This window comes from Heterocephalus glaber, unplaced genomic scaffold (assembly GCF_053883595.1).
Source record: "Heterocephalus glaber isolate CG9 unplaced genomic scaffold, H.glaber_assembly_v1.0 deba00000738, whole genome shotgun sequence".
Lineage (NCBI taxonomy): Eukaryota > Metazoa > Chordata > Mammalia > Rodentia > Bathyergidae > Heterocephalus > Heterocephalus glaber.
The window spans coordinates 3106716-3127308 of record NW_028258161.1 but is presented as its reverse complement, the minus strand read 5'-3'; the positions used below and the strand labels follow the sequence as shown (position 1 = coordinate 3127308).

At 37.5% G+C, this 20593-nt stretch overlaps 1 protein-coding gene across 17 annotated transcripts in view; it reads right to left on the bottom strand.

The window, feature by feature from the left end:
• The window catches only part of Pou2f1 (POU class 2 homeobox 1), a 166791-nt gene that overhangs the window by 52712 nt on the left and 93486 nt on the right, over window positions 1-20593 (bottom strand). For 15 of the 17 annotated variants that reach the window (XM_087206837.1, XM_087206841.1, XM_004865196.4 and 12 more), the window contains one exon: window positions 440-540. In XM_087206837.1, coding sequence (XP_087062963.1) covers window positions 440-540 — 101 coding nt within the window. Of the gene's footprint in view, window positions 1-439; window positions 541-7323; window positions 7455-20593 lie in introns of all 17 variants that reach the window. The other 2 variants (XM_087206843.1, XM_087206842.1) reach the window with 1 other exon arrangement.

Sequence of the window (20593 nt, the reverse complement as noted above, 5' to 3'; positions counted from 1 at the left end):
ACTTTCCCTCTACATTATAGCTAAAACATGGATAAAGAGAATCCACATTCTTTTTTAGACTCAGGAAAAAAAAAATCACATGGTATCAGAATAATAAATTGAGGTAGGCATTTTTAACCTCAAATTAGGGGGTTCATAGTGAAGCAAAAATCAAAATGATCTGAAGCTGTTTTAGAGGAGGGATGTGACCTTTCAGCTCATAGTCTTACCCAGCAGGTCTCAGGCAGTGATAGCTATCTAGATACTCTGTTCAACAAGAAATTCCTTTTCCCCCACACAGCTGTGTGGTCAGTGGTTATACAGTCAACTAAACTATAATGATTCTACACTAACCATTCAGAATGGTACCTAATAATGGTGGCAACTAGCACTAGGTTTTAAATAATTTTAAAAAGTCTTGCATTCTGAAATAACTTCCCCGAGCCCCAGCACGTTCCACCTGATGGAGATGTCCAAGGAAAGCCTGGGCCTGGGCCGTTGAGATTGCTCCTCCGACAGGCACAGGCTGCTTCTGAAAGTCCAGACCATTGGTTTGTGTGCCTGGAAAGCAAGCAAAATAATTTCAACTACTGAAATAAACCCAAAAGAAATAAAGTATCAGACATCAGTTACCAATATTCATTAAGAACCTATTTTGCATAAGCACTTTTCTAAATACTTTCAAGGAAAAGAAGGGATTCAAAAAAAAAACAAAGTGAGGGCCTGGGGATTTGGCTCAGTAGTTCTGCAGCCTGCCTCGCAAGCGCAAGGTCCTGAGTTTGATCCCCAGTACCAAAAAAAAAAAGAAAACAAAGTGAAAGACTTTCTCTTCAAAAGGTAGGACTGCAGGAAAAGCATGTAATGCTCATAAAGTTTCATGAACAGAAATAAAAACATAGAGTTACAATTATAAGGCAGTGTTGGAGAACTCAGGTATAGATGCAGTGACTGGGTTTGGGACAGGCATGGAACTTAAGATGGCTTTAAGTAAGAAATCATTTTCATTGTTGGAGTGCACCGCAGAGGCAGAATTCCAAAAAGTTACAAGGACCGCTTGCTTCTACTCTCATTCGGCTTAAGATTTGGCTGGGATAGAAATTCACTGGTCATTTTACCAAGAACAAGAAAGGTTTACTATTGACTTAAACACTTTAATGAAGACAATTTGATGGCAAAAGCTTATATGATAAGCATAAAAAAAAAAACCAAAATAGTTGTACTGTTTCCAAAGTACAGTTTGCTACATTATCTTATTAGCAAGGGCTCTGCTATATTTTTCAAAATGTTATGCCAAGTGCTTTTTAAGCACCTATGCTGTGATTTGATGTTGGAATATGACTAATTTATGGAAAGATACGGCACCTTACCACCCAGAAATACCTTCTAGGGAACAAAATGAAGTAGAATAGAAGAGATAAAGACAGGTAGAAATAAGATAAGGAAATTTTCATTTTAAAACTGTACTTTTAAGGACATTGCAGCTTCAAGGTGCAAAGTTACCCAGAGTTACAATGCCTTCTCCACCCGTAGGCCTGTTTTTCTTCCAGGTGTCTCACTTCTAGATTCCTAAGTCTCCAAGATACAAATAAGCCTGCAAATTGGACCCGTGTTCCTCTTCTGGTACTATAAATCTGCAAATTCCACAGACTTCCACCCTCGAGGAAACAGCACTATTAATTGGGTTCCCTCGCTAAATGTCCAACATATGCAAATAAATGGTTTGCTTTTAACCTGGCCGACTAACGGGTAACCTGGCAGACACTAGGAACACACATTCAGAATAGATCATCAGTCCCGAGGATACCACCAAGCTCACAAGTGATGATACACCTCATCCTACAGCATGCACTCCTTTCTGAGTGTGCACTTCTTTGATTTTCTTAATAAATCTGTCTATGCCTCTCACTGACTTATCTTGTAGTTCTCTGTGATGAGCCAAGTCTACTCCACGGAGACTCGGGAAGGGGCAAGTCAAGGTCCCCATCCCTTTTTGTGGGACTTCCTAGGAAAAGTATTCAAATTACTACAACCAGTTATTGTTTAGAAGAAGCCAGAATTCTCTGCACCGAGTAAAATGTAACAGACCACAGGAACCTGAAGAATCTTTTAGCACATGGGTAACTGGAACATCCTATCTCCCATCTTCACATCTATGTGTGGGGACATACCCAGAGCTCACCAGTGAGGAAGCACAAGTCAGAAGCTTAAAGCATGATTTCTAAAAGGTGCTAACTGCTGCCATTATATATCCTAACATCCTTGGTATACTGGATGACCCTGAAGGGCTATTTGATATAATTATAAAAGGATGTATATATGTTCATTTCTTAAAAGTTCATACAGATCACTTAAGTTTTTTCCCAGTCTCCCACAAGTAGGAAATTAATTAATAATTAAACATATACAGCTAATGGAATTAAGACTTAATATTCATATCAAGTAATTATAAACTTGCATGAAATGAAATTTAGAGTTACTTCCATAAAGCCAGACAAAGAAGTTTCACAATTTTAAAGCTGCGCATTTTATCATTAGTGGTTGTCTTGATTTCTATGTAAGAAATTATCTACGTAAAGATTTTAAGATTGTGCTCCATTAGTTTCTCAGTCTTAATAAAACTGGGAAAAAGACTGTGCACCATTAGAGGAATATGCTCAAGATATATTACACAAACTAACAAACCAGAAAGACAAGATTGTGAAAAACAGAAACAAGCACTTAAAAGATTATCAACTAGTCTTCCAGAACCAAATATAGTTCTCTTATGGAGTCCATAAATTCTACATACGGGTTCCATTCTCTAGTTACCATAAAAATGGTAACAAGCTCTTTGTAAGCCACAAAGCATTAATTAACATAAGACTGGTTTCTGGTATCCCTGGTACAATGGTCTACGGTAGAATACCGCTAAGAGTATCAGCAGGTAAGATTCTTTAAGTGCTACGGCCCTGCCTCTTAGGAAAATGAGATAAAGGTATGAAATTTATACTGTAAATACTTAAAAAATTTTAATATACTATGATGTTTTGACATCTTAAAAACCTTCTCGGGCTGGGGTGAGACTGCCCCCTAGGTTTAGTCAATTCTTAAGAGATAGCAAAGGTCCCAGCCAGGAGCCCATATCTTTGATATACAAACTAATCAGTTCAGAGCCACATCTTCACAGACTTTGTTTATATTTTTTTTATTTTTATTTTTTTTTGGTACTGGGGATAGAATGGGTCCTTGCGCTTGCGTTGCAAGGCAGGCAGGGGAAAGACTGAGCTAAATCCCCAGGGCCCGCTTCACACACTTTGAAGGTCACACTCCTTTCTCTTACTCATCCCAGAGCCCACCCCTGTAGCTCAAAGCCCTGAAATGATTCAAACTGCCCAGTCCTCATCTTTACCCTGGCCTGCCTGCCTTTCCCAAGGAAAACTTAAAGGCAGTAGCTTAAACCAACCTTCCCTTTCCTTCCTTTCCGATTTCTGATTCCTCCCCATCTTTGGTAACTTTCCCAGAGGGGCATGTATGGAGTGTCATCCCCCGCCTCTTGAATTGGTAAGTATAATAAACTTTGTTTTCCTGCGCCTCTACTGTGTCCCTTTTTGTGGCTATAATGGACTAACCATCTGTTAAATATAAAATAGTACTCAAAGGTACTAAGGTGGTCAGGCATGGCAGTGTATGCTTGTAATCCCAGCTACTCGGGAAGCTGAAGCAGGAGGATTCCAAGTTCAAAGCCAGCTGCAGCAACTCAGTGACTGACTCAAAATTAAAAAGGCTGGTGTGGGGGGAGCAGCTGGGATGACAGCTCAGGTAAAGCACCTTCCCAGCATGCACAAGTCCCTGGGTTCAATCCCCAGTATTACTGAAAATATAAAAAAGTACTAAGATAAAAAGAACACTGAGCAAACTCAGCTAAATACAGAGATTTAAGATGCAAAGGCAGATAATTTCTTCTTTAAATAAGGTGTCTGAGGCTCCACTGTAAGGTGAGGGTACAAGAAAGATACTGTACTACACAGAAATCATTCTTGTAGAACTGGGCTAATAGGAAGGGGAGGGGAAAGGCTGTGTGTACCCTAACTTGATTATGAGGACACAGGCTGCTGGGAGCCAAAGCCCAGGAACATCTGGGCTTGTGTGCTTGGGGGAAAAAATACAATGGAAAAAGGAACTACAGGAGTTAACTCTTTAGGAGAGAAGGTAAATAATGTAAAATTGACTTAAGACACATGGAAATTGAGAAACCCTGAAAAAAATCTACAAAAAGTGGTTCAGAAGGCATTTAGAAGTGAGAGAGTGGAGCTAGCAATTCTATAGAGTCTTCATTAGAATAGCACTCCTGAGCTAAACCTCAGATCTTATATAGATAGCTTCAAGGAATCTTAGGTGACGTACTCAAGACAGCATGACTAGTTAGTGGGAAAGCCAAGCTGTAAGGACTGGCCAGGCTGCCTGATTCGTCTAGTCACTCACGTACAGTGATGAGTTAGGTGTGCAGGGCTGTGGATGCAGCTCAGGGGTATGGTGCTTGCCTAGTATGTATGTGCAAGTGACTTCGCACTAATAAAGGTAAAACTTAGAAATGGACAATTCACTAGGAAATATCACTTATCAGGACTGACAGAAGAAGAAACATAATCTGAAGAGTCCCACAGCACTTAGAGAACTGAAGTAGTAGGTGAAAGTCTTCCCACAAAGAGAATGCAAAGCCTAGGGAATTTTACCCAAGGGTGATTCTAAAGTTCCAAGGAACAAATAATTTCAATCTTTCACAAAATTTTACAGAGAACAATAACGAAATAAAACAGAAAACACTTCCTAAGTCATTTAGTGAAGTCAGCATAACCTTGGATAAAGATAAGTGTAAAAAAGAAAAAATAATATGCCAGTTTCATTCATAAACATATATGGAAAAAACCTAAATAATAATAATAATTATAACAAACCTAATCTAGGAAGATTTATTATGATTAAAGATTTATTCCAGGAATACAAGGTTGGTTTGGGGTTAAAAAAATCAATTAACAGGATCTACCAAATACATTAATGGGCCAGGGCAGGGAGAGTGAGATTATATAGTCATTTCTAAGAGTACAGAAAGACGCTTACATTTTAATACCCACTTACGATAAAAACTCTATGTATAGGAACAAAAAGTAGCTTGAGTTGATAAAGAGAACACAAACAATAAACAAATGTCATAGTAAATGGTGAAACATTACAGGCACTCCTTTTAAGAACAAGATAAGGATGGCAGCTCTGACTACTTTCATTATACTGGCAGGCATACTCAGCAAACAAGGCAAGAAAATAAAACACCTGTGCGTTGGAAAGAGGAAAAACAACTATCATTCTTGATTACACATATAGAGTATCTTAAGGAATCTAACAATAATTAGAATAAGAATTTGATAAGGCTAAATGCACAAAATCTATTTCAAAATTGTCTTTGTATATGTCAAGTTAAAAAAAATTAAACAAACACAAATAGCCCACAAATACCACAAAAAAGATGTTCAGTTTCCTTGGAAACTAGAGATATGCAAATTAAAACCTCAATAAGATACCCTTCTATATATCCAATAAATTGGCTAAAATTACAAAGTTGGTTAATATCAAGTTTTGGTAAGACTGAAATTCTCAATATAAGCCAGTACAATTGTTTTGGAAGGCTGGTTGGCAGTTGTGAGTAACACTAGAGTAATTTCAGCAGTTACACTAGTAAGGGAATATTCTGGAGACTTTTTCACATATATGGATAAAAAGATAAGTACAATATTTTTTAGAGCACTATTGTTCATAATAGCAAAAGCCTGGAAATAACTCAAATATCCATCTATAACAGAATGTACATGAAAATTGTGAGTCATATAATGGGATATTATATCCAGTAAAAATGAATTATAGATATATGCACTAAATGGATGAATCTAAGAAACATGACACTGAGCAGAAGAAAACCAGCAATAGAAAAGCAATGTGACCATTAACCCTAAATTCAGTAAGGTAGTCATCCCTATGGTAGAAGAACAGAATACGAATGGGGCCACGAATGGCCCATTCAGAGGCCTTCAGAGGCCTTCTGAGAAGTGGTACCATTTCTTGGCAAGTGTGGAAGGCACACGAGTGCGTGAACAATACATACATCTACACTTTTACAATTATTATCTTTACATAAAATAATAAAAGAAAAACACCAACAATGACATGCAGTAAAATTTTAGGTACACATCCCAATTACAAGGAACTAGCAATGCATTTAAAAAATTTTTCATATTCTAAAATAGTGCAGATTTAGGGTATGTTAACCAAGTGAGCAAGAGAAGCTGTATAAATCACAGTATAAAATTATGAAGTGTACTGTATTTATATCTAATTCTCATTCTAAAAGCTGCCATAAAGGCTGATTGGAAGCTTCATGTCTGCATGAAATTTCCTATAATTTTAATATGTATGATGGACTTAATTTTTCTTGGATATTAAAGTCTGCCAATTGCTATGAAAAAACCAAACAAACAAAAAACCAAGGAACAAGCAAGAGGTAATAAAACCACGGTGGGTGGTTGGTTTTCACTCTTTCAGTAAGTCAGGCAGCGCTGGAAGCAGGGGATAATGGTATTTCAAAGGGGAGAAAGGGCAAAAGGACTGAAAGAGTCCACAGGAAAGAACACAATGAAGGTAAGAACAACAGGGGGTTAAAAGATGGGGCAGGAACCTAAAGGATAGGAGAAGATACAATTACGAGTGAGAAGTAGAGGATGATAATGGAAAAGAAAAATATTTCTTTGTTAGAGGCAAAAGGAGAAGGTGGGTAAAAACCAGAAAATGTGAAGTATTGAAAAAGGAGGTGGTGAGGCTTAAATCAAATAGCCACAATTTTTATACTCATCAAAAGGTAGTCACTTTCAAAAAACAAAAACAAGCCAGGAGCTGTGGTCTATGCCTATAATCCCAGCACTCTGGGAAGCTGAGGCAGGAGGATTGCAAGTTTGAGCTCAGCCTGGGCAATTTAGTGAGACCCTGCCTCAGAATTTAAAATAAAAGAGGGCTGGAGATTTAGCTCAGTGGTTCTGCTGCCTGCCTCAAAAGCGCAAGGTCCCAAGTTGATCCCCAGTACCCCCCAAAAAAGTATTAGACGTGCAAAAAAAAGAATGTGAAATAAAAGGGGGGGGGGCCTAGGGATGTAGCTCAGGGAAAAGGTTCTGCTTCAGTACTCAATACCACCAAAAACCAAAACAAAACAAAACCCATAAAGAGAAAAACAAAAAATACAGCAAAGCAGAAATAGAAAAGATCTAGGAATATGCAATGAAGAATATAATGGAATAAATTAAGAGACAAATTCAAGGATAGTACCTCTTATACGGTTAAGGTCCAGCTGAGACAGGTAGATTTTTATGGAGTGTAAGAAGTTCTCAGACCCCAGGAAGTTCTGTTTCTCCCTTCATAGCCAGCAGCCAAGGGTCCAAGGGGCAAAGATTTCCTCCCTGTACGAGTAGATCATACTACTCAGCTTTGTGTGAATTTTAGGCATGTCAGCACCTTTCAGCACCTAGCTCAAGCGCCACTTGTCTTCTTGTTTCCCATCTCACCCCAAAACAACAGTCTATTCTATACCTATTTACTATAAATACACATTTGATATTTCTGAAACATTCTGTGGAAGGGAAGAGGAGAAATAAAATTGAGCTAACATATATACAACACAGGCCAATCTCAAACATACTATGGTTGGTGAAAGCAGACAGACTCAAAGGCTCCATCTGGATGATATCATTTATGTGACATTTTGAAAAAGACAAAATGAAAAGAAAACATTGAAAGAACTAACCAAACTCCTTGTTTTACAAATAAGAAAACCAAGTAATATACAGAAATAATCCCACTGAAGTATCTGAGATGGATAGTAACTGAGCTCAGACTGAAATTCACAACCTCCCACCTGCCCCCTTCCCTCAACTCTCTCCCAATTACTCCTTTTGTTGTATCATCCTGTAACAATGTCAATGCTCAATCACAAGGAGTATCAACTAAGCGATTAACCAATAATGGGAGCCAAGGGTGGCAAATGATGAGGTATCACAATTTGGGGCCTTGGGTTTCTATCTCACAGACTGTTTCCCTAGCTCTGATTCTTTTACATTAAAATAAGACGTTTTAAGAAGGAATCAAATTACATTTTATAGTTCATGAGAAATATTACATTTAGTAATAACAACTCTGGCAAAAAATGTCTCCAAAGAGAAAAAACACATCAAAATGTTTACGGCAAACACATTATCCTGTATTTTTAAAATTCTCTACCATAAGCATTATAATCAGTGATGACTAAAATTTTTGTTCAGTTTCACCTTTCCTAAAATGGTCTTCTTTCCAATTTTTCTTTCAATGTCATCTCCAAAATGATCTGTCTTTTATGGCAGACAGACTTAGCTGTTTGATTTCAATTCAGGAATGCACTTACTTTTTGTAGGCGGAGGACAGTCCTCTATAAATGAGAATAAAATCAGCTGTCATTTCTCCATAAATGAGAATGGAGTCTGTATTCTCTGAACATTAACTGAAAATTTATAAACAGGAGAGGAGGCACATTGGGGAGGGAAGCACACAAAAGAGGAGAAAGAGGGGTAGGAGAGTCAGAGAAAGCCAAGATGATATCCTCAATGGGATCAAAAAGCACATGCCTTCAACCCTCTTCTCTACCTCTGGAAGACCTGGTCTTTCTTCAATATCCAGCCTGGAATCTATTTTCTTTAGGAAGACTTTATGGGCCAGACTAATTATAAATAATTTCTTTTTGAATCTTAACTCCTATAGAGCATATAAGTTTTTCTTAGGACATTTAAAATTTATTTAAGAGATTATATTAAGTTTCCAAATAGATCAATCCATTGAGAAATTAAAACTTACACTACAATATTTTAATGATCTCTTCAGGACCTTGCTACATCGAAAATACTTTTTAAAAAATCCCTTTTTTCCAAGGTCAATGGCCTCAAGATTCTTTTGCTTAATGCATGGAAAGGCATTTGTTACTGTAGGTCTCAAACCAGGTAACACAGTCACTCAGATCTAAAGATGAAACCCAACAGAATTAGATCACAGTAAAAATGCTGGCTCCTAAGAACTGAGTTTTTTGGAACTGTGGCAAATTCCACTTTCATCAGAACAAAACTAATTTGTTTCAAATGAACACCTAAACCCTGACTATTTATTAAAAGAAAAAAGAAGGGTGCCCTTTCTGTTCTCAGATCTGTTACGGCCCCACTTGCTTAGATAGTGTCAGAAACAGATGCCCCCCCCGCCCCCCTTCCACCCAGTTAGGGATCTGGGGAGCTAGGGGAGCTACATTCAACTGAATTCACTCTGGCCTCAGAAACAGTGCCATCACCTCCTTAAACTGGAAACTTAATCTATCTTGCAGTATATAAAGGATCTTTTTGTGAATCTGGAATTTACCTACTTTAGTACAACCTATAGTTTTAATCTACTCCAATGTAATGAGTACTTTAAAATACAGACACCGGGATGTTGTTTTCTAAAATCTTAACTAATGGAGTGGTGACCCTACAATTCAAGAGAAATTCTACTTTAATAAGAAATAGCTTTTGATAAATCTCTTTATTGTCATGCTTATATGTACAAAAGACTTATGATTGAACCATCTCCTATTTTCAGTGAGTCAACTCTTTTTAGTTATGTACATTTCTTCCCATTCTTAAATAATTATTTCAGTATAAAAATCAACAATAAATGAAAAATATCATATAAAAAAGAAATTTCTGTAAGAAAATAAAGATATATTCAACAAATACTTAGCAATACAATCCAAAAGCTGAGGTTATAAAGATGAATAGTGACAGCCCTTGAGTAGTTTTCAGACCTATTCATTCATTTGTTCATTCATTCGTTCATTCATTAAACAAACACTAAGTATCTACTATGTGGCAGATACTGTTTTAGTATTAAAGTACAGCAGTGAAGAAGAGAGACAACCACATCTTCATATACCTTATGTTCCAGTGTGGGGAAATGAAAAAAACTGGGTATCAGGAAAACAGAGAAGAAAGGTAGGGAGAGTCTGGTCAGGGTGTACAGTTTCATAAACATATACTGATATATACACAGCACTGTCAGAACATTTAAATGGAACTTTAAGAGGAAAGGGAGCAGGAAATATCAGGGAGCTTCCTGCAGGTGACATTTCAGTTGAATCTAAGTGAATGAGGGAGAAAAACATCAAGCATTTCTTTAAAGCATGTTATCAGTATTTCATTCCTTTTTATGGCCAGATAATATTCCATTATAGGGATATACCACAGTTTGCCCATTTATCTATTGAACATCTGGGGTTTTTCTACTTTAGTTGACTATTGTGAATGATGGTGCTATGAATATTTATGTACATGGGTTTATTTGAATACATATTTTTCATTCTTTAGCAGTAGAGTTGCTAGGTCATATATTAAGTCTGTGTTTGACTTTTTTTGATTTTTGTGTTTGGTTTTTTTGGTACTGGGGATTGAACTCGGGACCTTCTGCTTGCGAGGCAGGCAGCAGAACCACTGAGCTAAATCCCCGGCCCCTGTGTTTGACTTTTTGATTATTCTTTTGTGTTTTGGGGGGTTTTTTTGGTACCGGGGATCGAACTCTGGTCCTTGCGCTTGTGCAGCAGGTGGCGAAACCACTGAGCTAGATGCCTGGCCCTGTGTTTGACTTTTTAAAGAGCTGCCATGTCATTTTCCATAGCAGTTGGAAAATCCAAGTATCCTAACTAACAATTTTAGATACTCTGATAGGTCCCAGGGTTAAAAAGATAAACAAGTCAAGTTTCCATACCATAATTAGATATGCATGATAGATAAGAAAATAAACAACACAAAGACAAGTACTACTGAAAAAAAAATATGAGAAAGAGGGGTACTGTCAGTACCCTCAAGCAAAATAAAGCAGAATATGGCACTTGCTCTAAGAAAGACACAAAGTGCTTTGAGAGATTCAGTGTGGCTAAGCCGGAGAGATGAGATTATAAATGTGGGAGGGGTAACAGAATGAAGCATGAACCACCAAGGTGAAAGAGGAGAAAAAGCTAACGACTCAGGTGTAACACACTCTATTCATTGCCCCCTGTTCACTTCATTCTATCAAGACATTTTGGCCATGATATATATAAAGAGAGATGTACGAAAGCAATGATAGAGAAAAAAAGGTTACAGTTGCTAATGCTATTATTTCCTGAAGAAAATGAAGATTTGTCACTTTTAAACTATATTATATAACCCATGATGATGGCTGCAATTTAGGTTAAAAAAAACAAAAAAGAAAACAATGTCTGCAAAGAGGCAGAGAAACTGGAAATCTTGAACATTGACTGGGAAAATGTAAAGTTGTCAGCTGCTATGGAAAATGACATGGCAGCTCTTTAAAAAGTCAAACACAGGGCCAGGCATCTAGCTCAGTGGTTTCGCCACCTGCTGCACAAGCGCAAGGACCAGAGTTCGATCCCCGGTACCAAAAAAACCCCCCAAAACACAAAAGAATAATCAAAAAGTCAAACACAGGGGCCGGGGATTTAGCTCAGTGGTTCTGCTGCCTGCCTCGCAAGCAGAAGGTCCCGAGTTCAATCCCCAGTACCAAAAAAACCAAACACAAAAATCAAAAAAAGTCAAACACAGACTTAATATATGACCTAGCAACTCTACTGCTAAAGAATGAAAAATATGTATTCAAATAAACCCATGTACATAAATATTCATAGCACCATTATTCACAATAGTCAACTAAAGTAGAAAAACCCCAGATGTTCAATAGATAAATGGGTAAACTGTGGTATATCCCTATAATGGAATATTATCTGGCCATAAAAAGGAATGAAATACTGATAACATGCTTTAAAGTGGGTTAACCTTGAAATATTATGCTAAGTTTGACAGCTAACTGCCTTACTGATTCATCTATCTATAGCAGGCAGCCTCACCCGACTAATTATCCATTAAAGATCAAGAAACATGAAAGGTTCACACTTGTTTGATTGTGTATGAAAAAAATAATAATTCCTTGAAGGAAGACCTGATAGATTTTGGAACATGAGGTTTACAAAAGCTATTTTCATCACTCAGCAGCTATACTTTAGATAGTATTTAATATATGTAATAAAGAAGCACATTATTCACAGATTTCTAGTAGTAAATTTAAAGCACTCATGGAAAATTTACCAACATAGCTTAAATTTCAGATATCTTATAGAAATTAATGATAATAGTTGTGCTTCTCATTAAATCACAACAAGCAAGCACAAATTCCAAATAAAGTTCACAGGGAGTCAAGCAACCATGGGATGTAAATAATGGTGAAAGGTCTTCTAGGAAAACTAAGCTTCTGCTCATTTCTTACTGTGTGGGTGGGCGGTTTCTTCCACCTGAGCCACCATTATAAATAGGAGAAATCTGGGACAGTGGAAATCTAAAAAGATTTGTCACTTATGCAACAGAAAGATTCTATGCTACTACAAGAGAAAAGGCAGAATCAAAAACTGATGACACAGATAGATCATCTACAGGATGGACAATCGTTATCCTTTACTTCCTAAGTAAAAGTATGTATGTTTGTAAATCATTTTTTGTATCATCTTACAGATGACACATAAAGATTTCTATAGCTGTTAATAATGTTCATTAAACTGAAAAATCTATCTGGAGCAAAGGTTCTATTAAAACAGATTTTACTGCCAGGGATTTAGCTCAGTGGCACCGAGACTGCCTTGCAAGGGCAAGGTCCAGAGTTCGATCCCTGGTACCACACACACACAAAAAACCAACCCAGATCTTACTAACTTTACTCTTAATTGTAGAAAAATAAATGCCCTTGTGACTTATCAGCTGTTGAGATCATTTTTTTTTCAAATAACTTAAACATTTGACATAAATGAGAATACATTGAGGACCAAGAAAACCAGACAGGAAGTCTTTATTCTAATATCCTAATATCTTATTTACACTTCTGTTGGCAAAGAACTTGGCATTTGCCTTGCTGCCTCTCTCTCCAGCCTTTGAACCCCATCGAGTGCTCTCTCACCCTTCCTGTAAGATGTGAGCCAGCTGCGTGGTGGGAGCTTCTCGCCTTCCTCAAAAACAGAAAGCCGCCCCTGAATGCTCAGCACAAGTCCTTGCCTTCTGACTGTATGTGATGTCAGGGTTCTTAGCTTGAGTTCTGACCCTTTGCTATGAATCCTTCTTACATTGTTTATTTATCTGGATGACTTATCTACTCTCAGACCCTACTGCAATTCTACCCGTTTTCATTTTTATAGTGTCACACAAAAAAAATCCCTAATTGTCTCTCCTACCAATCCTACCAGAGCAACATATTTATATTTCCTTATATTTCCTTTCCCCTAAAAACTTATCTGTATTTTTACCTCCTTTACTCTCCCCTTTTTTAAGGCAGGGGGCTTCTACTTTAGGCTACTTCATCCACCTGTGATTGGAAAACCGAACATCTCCTTCTCCTCAGGAACTCAGCTTTGAATGGTTTCTTCTTTCTTTATCCTGGCCCTCTACCTATTCCTCTCTCTTAGCATAGAGACATACCCAAATTGCTCCACCGGGGGGACTTTCCTAACCTCCTCTCCCATTTTTTCCCTTCTCTTTATGTAACATTGCCATTGTATACTCATAACACTACTTGCTTTCCACATACTGTACATCAATACTATGGGATGGATTATTATTTACACCCATCTTGCAGACAATGGCAAAACAGGAAGAAATTGCTCAAGGTAATATAACAAGTAAGTGAAGGAAGGAACCAGGATATGAACACAGGTGGTTTGATTTTAGGGTCTGAGCTCTTAACCACTAGCTGTACAAGCCTGTGACCGCGCTTCCATTAAGTTACCTATAGTTCTCATCCCCTTTCCTCAATCATCCATTCACTACTCTGTCCCACACAATTTCTTTCCCACCATTTATCTACACCCCTTAAAAGGTCCCAGTAACTGTGAGATCCAAGAGTCACATTTTAAGCCTCCTGTGTCTCAACTCCTGACCAATGAATACCACCCCTGTGTAATGAAACTGCCGTTTACTTCTGATTTCTATGGCTGTTTTTTCTTAATCAACTTAAACACTGTCCAACAGAATTTTTGATGATGATGATGGAATGTTCTATGTATATGGAACTCAACACGGTAGCCACTAAGTATTAAACGTGTGGCTAGGGTTTCTAAAGAACTGAATTTTTATTTTATGTAATTTCATTTTGGGGAGGGTGATGTTGGGGCCTGAACTGAGGGCCAGGGCCTTTGAACTGAGTTACATTCCAGCTCGTTTTTTGAGACAATTTTGCTAAGTTGCTAAAATGTCTAGGCTGGGTCAAACTTGCAATCCTCCTGTTTCAGCCTCCCTAAGTGCTGAGATTACAGGTGTGTGCCATCCTGCCCGAATGAAATTTAAACATCCTACTGCACAGTGCCTGGACTCCTCTTCATCTGCACCACTTCAATGGTACAGAAGAGCTCTGCCCTTCGTCCTCTTCTTGACTTATTCTACACTGCTCTCAGGTGCATCTTCCTATTAAGGATTCTTGTACCTAAGAAACTCAGACTTCTCTCTTCAGGAACATTTCATCTTCAACTGCCCATACATTCACCTGCAAATACCTCAGGCATTTCCAATGTAACATTTTCAGAACTGAAATGCATCACCGCATTGTCAAATCTACTTTCCTCTTGGACAGTCTCTACTCAGAGAATGCACCACATCTATCTTAGCCCATGCCAAATACAGGTATTCATTTTAGATCATACCCTTTCCTTCTTTCTTTTTCACTCCCTCTCAATCTCCTCTTCTTCTCTCCCAGTAGCTCATTAAATTTGACTCCCAGTTTCTGCTGCTACTGCTCTAGGCCAGGATGCTACATAGTAGATCTAATTGAAAGAGTAATGGAGTGTAGTTTTTGCTTCAAGCAAGATATAAGTGTAACATGGCTGGAAAATTCTTTTATATCAAAAAGTCTTTTATTCCTGTTGGGAAAAAAATTATGAAAAAAGTGACATGACACAAAACTAAGCTGCCGTCTAAGGTAAAAAGGAGAACATTAGTCAATCTCTGATAATTTGTGCCTAAAGCAGCCTTTCAGAAACAAATCCCTCATTAGTGTTCCACATTTCTACTAGAAATGAATAAAAATGTATACTAATTTTAAAGTTTGAAATTTGTTATTGGTTTATCTTTTGGCAATAAGATCAACCGTTCACTCATTTAGCAAAAGTATAATAATAATTCAGATGTCACTATTTTTATAGATTCACTAATTATAGCTCCCTTCTCCCCCTCCCACACATAAAATTTAAAGACCTCATGTACATGAGTGGGCAGGATCAGGGCAAGTTTCTCGATATGTAGTGGTCAGAAGCTCTTAGAAACTACATCCTGTAGCAGACACTTATCAAATTAAACATGACTGGAAGATCTATCTTTCCTGTAGGTGTTCAGTGTTTGCTTCCAGGCCAAGAACAGAGTAATATATTCTTTACCGTGCTCCTGAGGCTCTCTGCAAGTGCTTCAGGCACCTTGAATGACACACAGAATCACTCACTGCTTGAGTTACTGCTTGTGTCCAGCTGTCCCCCCAAAGGATCCAGGGTGTGTGGTACTGGGACTAAGGGTCTGTGGTAGTAAATTAGGCCACTGATTGGAATTAGCATAGTGCTGGCCATGACTGACAGGATTTACTGAAAACAGAAGCCCCACCCTGGGTATGAGTGGCACCACCCAAAAGGTCTGTAGCCTGTTTGTGAGAAAAGGGAAAGGCAGTCCGCTTCTACTTACTGCTTCCCTGCCTCGCCAGGAACTGTTTCTCCCATGTGATGCCACTGTGAAATGCGGGCCTTGGAGCCAGCTGACTATGGATTGAAACTTCTACAAACTGTGAGCTGAAATAAAATTTTCTTCCTTTAACTTTGAGTGTTTGGTATTTTGTCTCAGCAATGAAAAAAGTAATTAAGCCACTCATTATTAAAACTTCACCATGAAGGAATTCCAACAAGAATTACTATTGGGATTTTTATACTCAGGCTTATATGAACACGCTGGCTAGTGCAGAGTATACCCCACACAGTAAAATATGTAATAAACATTAAAGTGATAATAAAAAGAACTAAGGGAAGATAGTCCTTCAGAATCTGAAATCTGCAATCACTCTACTCTGCTCTGATGAGGACTTTATTTGAACCTTGTCCCCTGGTGATTTTCTGAGACTTTTGAAAACTCTGACATTTTATCTAGAAATAGTTTCTAAAATGCTGGTTAAGGCATGAAGTTCTTAAATGACTATGAAGAATAGCAAGTATATTAACCGACAACCTGGCCTTTCAAGGATCCTTCCTTTTCATGTAGGAGAAAATGACATCTGAATATCCTCTTTTATGAAGATAGTTTTCTAATACCAGCAATGGCACTAGTAGATACCACAGAACAAACACAACACTGGTTATGAGAAAATTCTCATGATATTTCTGGGGTGCCACTTCATAACTGTATATTAGGTTGCATTAATACATTTACTTAGCCTTTTGATTTGTCATAAACATCTTGGTATTATCCCAGGGAGAGGGCAGCATCTGCATAAAAATGAAGTGAAAAAAGACAGGCTGGAGAAATCTTGGATCTACCATAACTCAGGTGAAAAACCTTACAGTCAACTGACTACAAACTCAATGAATTAACAGATTAGCTGACTGCTTTAAAAAAAAATAAGCTTTTACAGTTCAAAACAAGTATCACCAGAAAAATACTTTCATTAATTATAAAAAATAATTTTAAGTGAGGTGTGGTGGTACATGCCTGTAATCTCTCTGGGAGGATGAGGCAGAAGTTTCACCAAGTTCAAGCCCGGCCTGGACAATTAATGAGACCCTATCTAAAAAAAAAAAGGCTGAGGCTACAGTTCAGCATTGAAGGCCTGACCTAATTCCCAGTGTCAGAAAAAAAGAAAAAAAAAATCTAACTACCAGGGATAAGTTTACAAAAATAATACGCCAATGATAATGGTAATAACTGTACTGAAGTCTGAAGAGCTAGAAGAATAGCATAATTGTGAGGATCATATGACATGATGGAAGAACTGAAGATATGGGGCAGATTTCTTTTTCCCCCTCTTAGTGTTTACTATTCGTTCACGCTGAACATACACTGCTTGCTACCACTACATTTACATTCTATCTATCCAGCCTTCAAGGTAGTGCACTCCACCTTCTCCAAGTCTTCCCTGATCACCTCAGCTAGACATAATTTCTCCCTACACTGAATTCTCATGTACTCACAAATACTTTTCATGAATCTTTTCAATTTCTGTTATAAGACAAATTGTTTTGTTTTTTCTACAAAATTTTTTGTAACAAAAAACAAGTCAGTATTTTATTCAACTTTGTGATCCTACAGTGTACACCACGGTCCTTGTGCACTGAAGATACAACATAATCCTCCCAATTTTAGAGAAAAGGGCATATACTTTTCACTTTCAAAGTTAATCCTTCATTCTGTTTTTTTATCCTAGCCTTCTTTCCCTACCCTAATTCCATCAATTATTTTTCTTTCTTCAATCTCTTCCTCCCTGATGGTTCCTTCTTCTCAGGATAATAAACATTCAAATTTCCTCGAAACACCTCATCAGCACCACTATGGCACTTCTCGGTATTTGCTCTGGAATTACGTACCATCATCTACCCAGAATCAGTTATCTGTGTTTGTCTTTTCTCTTAAAGGGAGTGGGAGTCTCATCTGTTCCTATTATATCTAATAACAACAACAGTAATATTTTACACATGGAATAGATAAACCTGAACAAGCCTGAACCATAGATGTTCTGTAAGCATAAAAGGGTTATCTGACAAAAATGCTCTGCCAGATTTGGATTCTTAAATAAATCAATGGCAGGAGAAAGGCAAGGAAGTAACATATCAACATAATTTTAAGTAATATCACTGTCCTTAGAATTTCACAAATGATAATTATTACAATTATAAACATTTCAGGAAAATCTGGTTAACCAAAAAGTATTCTGAATCCAGAAAATACGATACATCAATTTTATTTATAATGTTAAGGGTTCTTTCCAATTAAAAATTTTATTGTTTTTTCATAAACTACCAAAAAATTATAATTAAATAACTAATAAACAGCTGCCTGTAGGCTCATATTTTTAAAAACGATGTATAAGCATATATCTAAAAAAACTATAATTTTATTCCTAATATATCAAACATGATAACTAACCATGCAAACCAGAACTCAAAAGTATTTTTACATTTGTAAACTATCAAATCGACATCAGTGAGAGGCACTAAGAAAAAGGTCTGGAACATCTGAGAAACTGACGGTCAAGGTTTCTGTTATACTCAAGTGAGAATACAGGTCCCTAAAATGAAACTAATTTTTAATTTGACTAATGTAACAAATGCTACAGTAGACAAACAGAAGTGAACTCTGCTCTACTTCAGAGTTAGGACAGCTGATCATTTCACATTTGATCCAGCTATACGTTACTGCATCAGCAGTAACTCTTACAAAAAACCATTGTCTCGTAGAGGAAAGAGGAAACAAACTGCCACTGCTGGTGATGGAAGTAAAGTCTACAGAAATACACCTCTTGGTCCCTGAATTAGTTTTAGAGGCATTAAAAGTAACTGTGTAAACTGGTAACGCCCAGCTCTATGAGGAAAGCAAGTGGCCAAGCATTCCACATTAAAATAGGGCAAGAAACTGATAAGACTGTTTCAATGCATGCTCCAGCCAGAATTCATCTTTTTCTTTTCTTGAGACAGATTGTTGGTTCAGGGTTTCCTGGAAGTTGCTATGTGGCACAGGGTGGCATCAAATTTTTTCTTTTTTAGTAGTTCAGGATGGCCTTGAACTGATGGTGATCTTCCTGTCTCAGCTTCCCAAATACTGGGATTACAGGAATGCACCACCAATTCCAGTAGACTTCAAATGTTTGATCCTATTTTGGCCTCCAGCGTGCTCAGATTTTATCTTATATAACCCTGTAAATGGTTTCAGGGCAGAACATTACACAAAGCGCTGCTTAAATCCTAAGTTGTATTTTATTGAGGCTCATGAGAAAAATTACACATAGGGAATAAATTTTAAACCTGTCTTTACTTCCTAGTTTTGTGCTTTAATTTTCTATTCTTTGAAAAGACATCTAACTTGTCATAAGAACTTAAACTGAAATCAAGTAATGTGTACAGTGCTTAGGATTAAAAAAAGTCATGACTGTGGAGTTTTATTAAATGTTGTAGGTGCTCAACAAATTATAGTTACTGAAACTGTGGGGTTAAAGTAAATACGAGGATTCCCAAAGTTTGATATAGCAGATATTTCTGTGCTGTCTAATCATTCCGTGAGTCTGTTTCCCTTTGAGAAAACACCTTGTCTCTTCCTGTAAGCTGATCTTTAGGCACAACTGTCCTCTCTGCTCTCCCCATCCTCCCCGTTGGTCAACTGAACTGTCTCTGTAAGCAAGCCCCACGGCTTTGGCAGTGGCCAAAGCACCTGTACTGACTGAAATAAAGAAACATGGGGTCCGAAAGGGACACAGAAATGCTAGGAAGAAAAATGGCTGAGAATTCAGACAAATATGAGACTACCCTCCCCCTTCTTAGGCGACAGCCCAGTAGACAGGTGGCTGGACACAGAGGAACAGACACTAATACACAGGCTGAACGTGTAAGCCTCAGAGCTCAATTTCACATAGAGATGTAGGCATCGGACATTTTAGAGAGAAAAGGTTAACAAGCATCTCCAGGTACAGGACAGTTTATAATAAAAAATGAGCAGGCAGGAAACTTATATTGATTTAACTCATCCACCTACTGCAAATTATAAGGTTGTAGCCAGTAGAAGGAGGAAACAGAATAAAAATAATCTCATTCACACCATCTCCCATAGCTGTGCACATTTTAAAATGATAGTCAAAGAAGGAATCCTCTCTGCAAGTGAAAAATCTAGTTTATTTTACAAACAATTACTTTCTGTGCACATTTGCCCACAATTCCCTTCTCAACATGGCTTAATATTTTAATTTATGCCTCCACCAGAAACTGAGAAGTCCCTATACCACCTCTGGAAGACGACATAATAAATGTCCTCTGAGTAAGACACAGACTTACAGGTATGGGCTATGGAGAACAAACTGTCTTTTTTATAGATGTACCTGTCTCTCATGGGGCTTTTTCTCATTTATACGCTAATTTTCTCCTTATAAAAGGTTTAATCCAATTTAAAATTAAAAAATAAAAGAATGTATAGAAGTGAGTACTCTTTATTGACACTATCATAACTAATTTATATCAAATGAGGGGTGGATCAGATTACTATTTTGATTAGTATCTGTAACAAGAGAAACTTAACTGAATATAGCTGGCACCATTATCTCATTTAATACTCATAATGCTTTATGAAATATCCCTATTTTACAATTGAATAAATTAAGTCTCAAAAATACTGAAGAAACTGCCTACAGTCACAGTTACTAAGTGGCAAATCCCTAACTCATGCTCACCACTATCTGACCCACAGGACTATTCTCATAACTACAATGCAGTTGCTCTAACAGATGAAGTAGA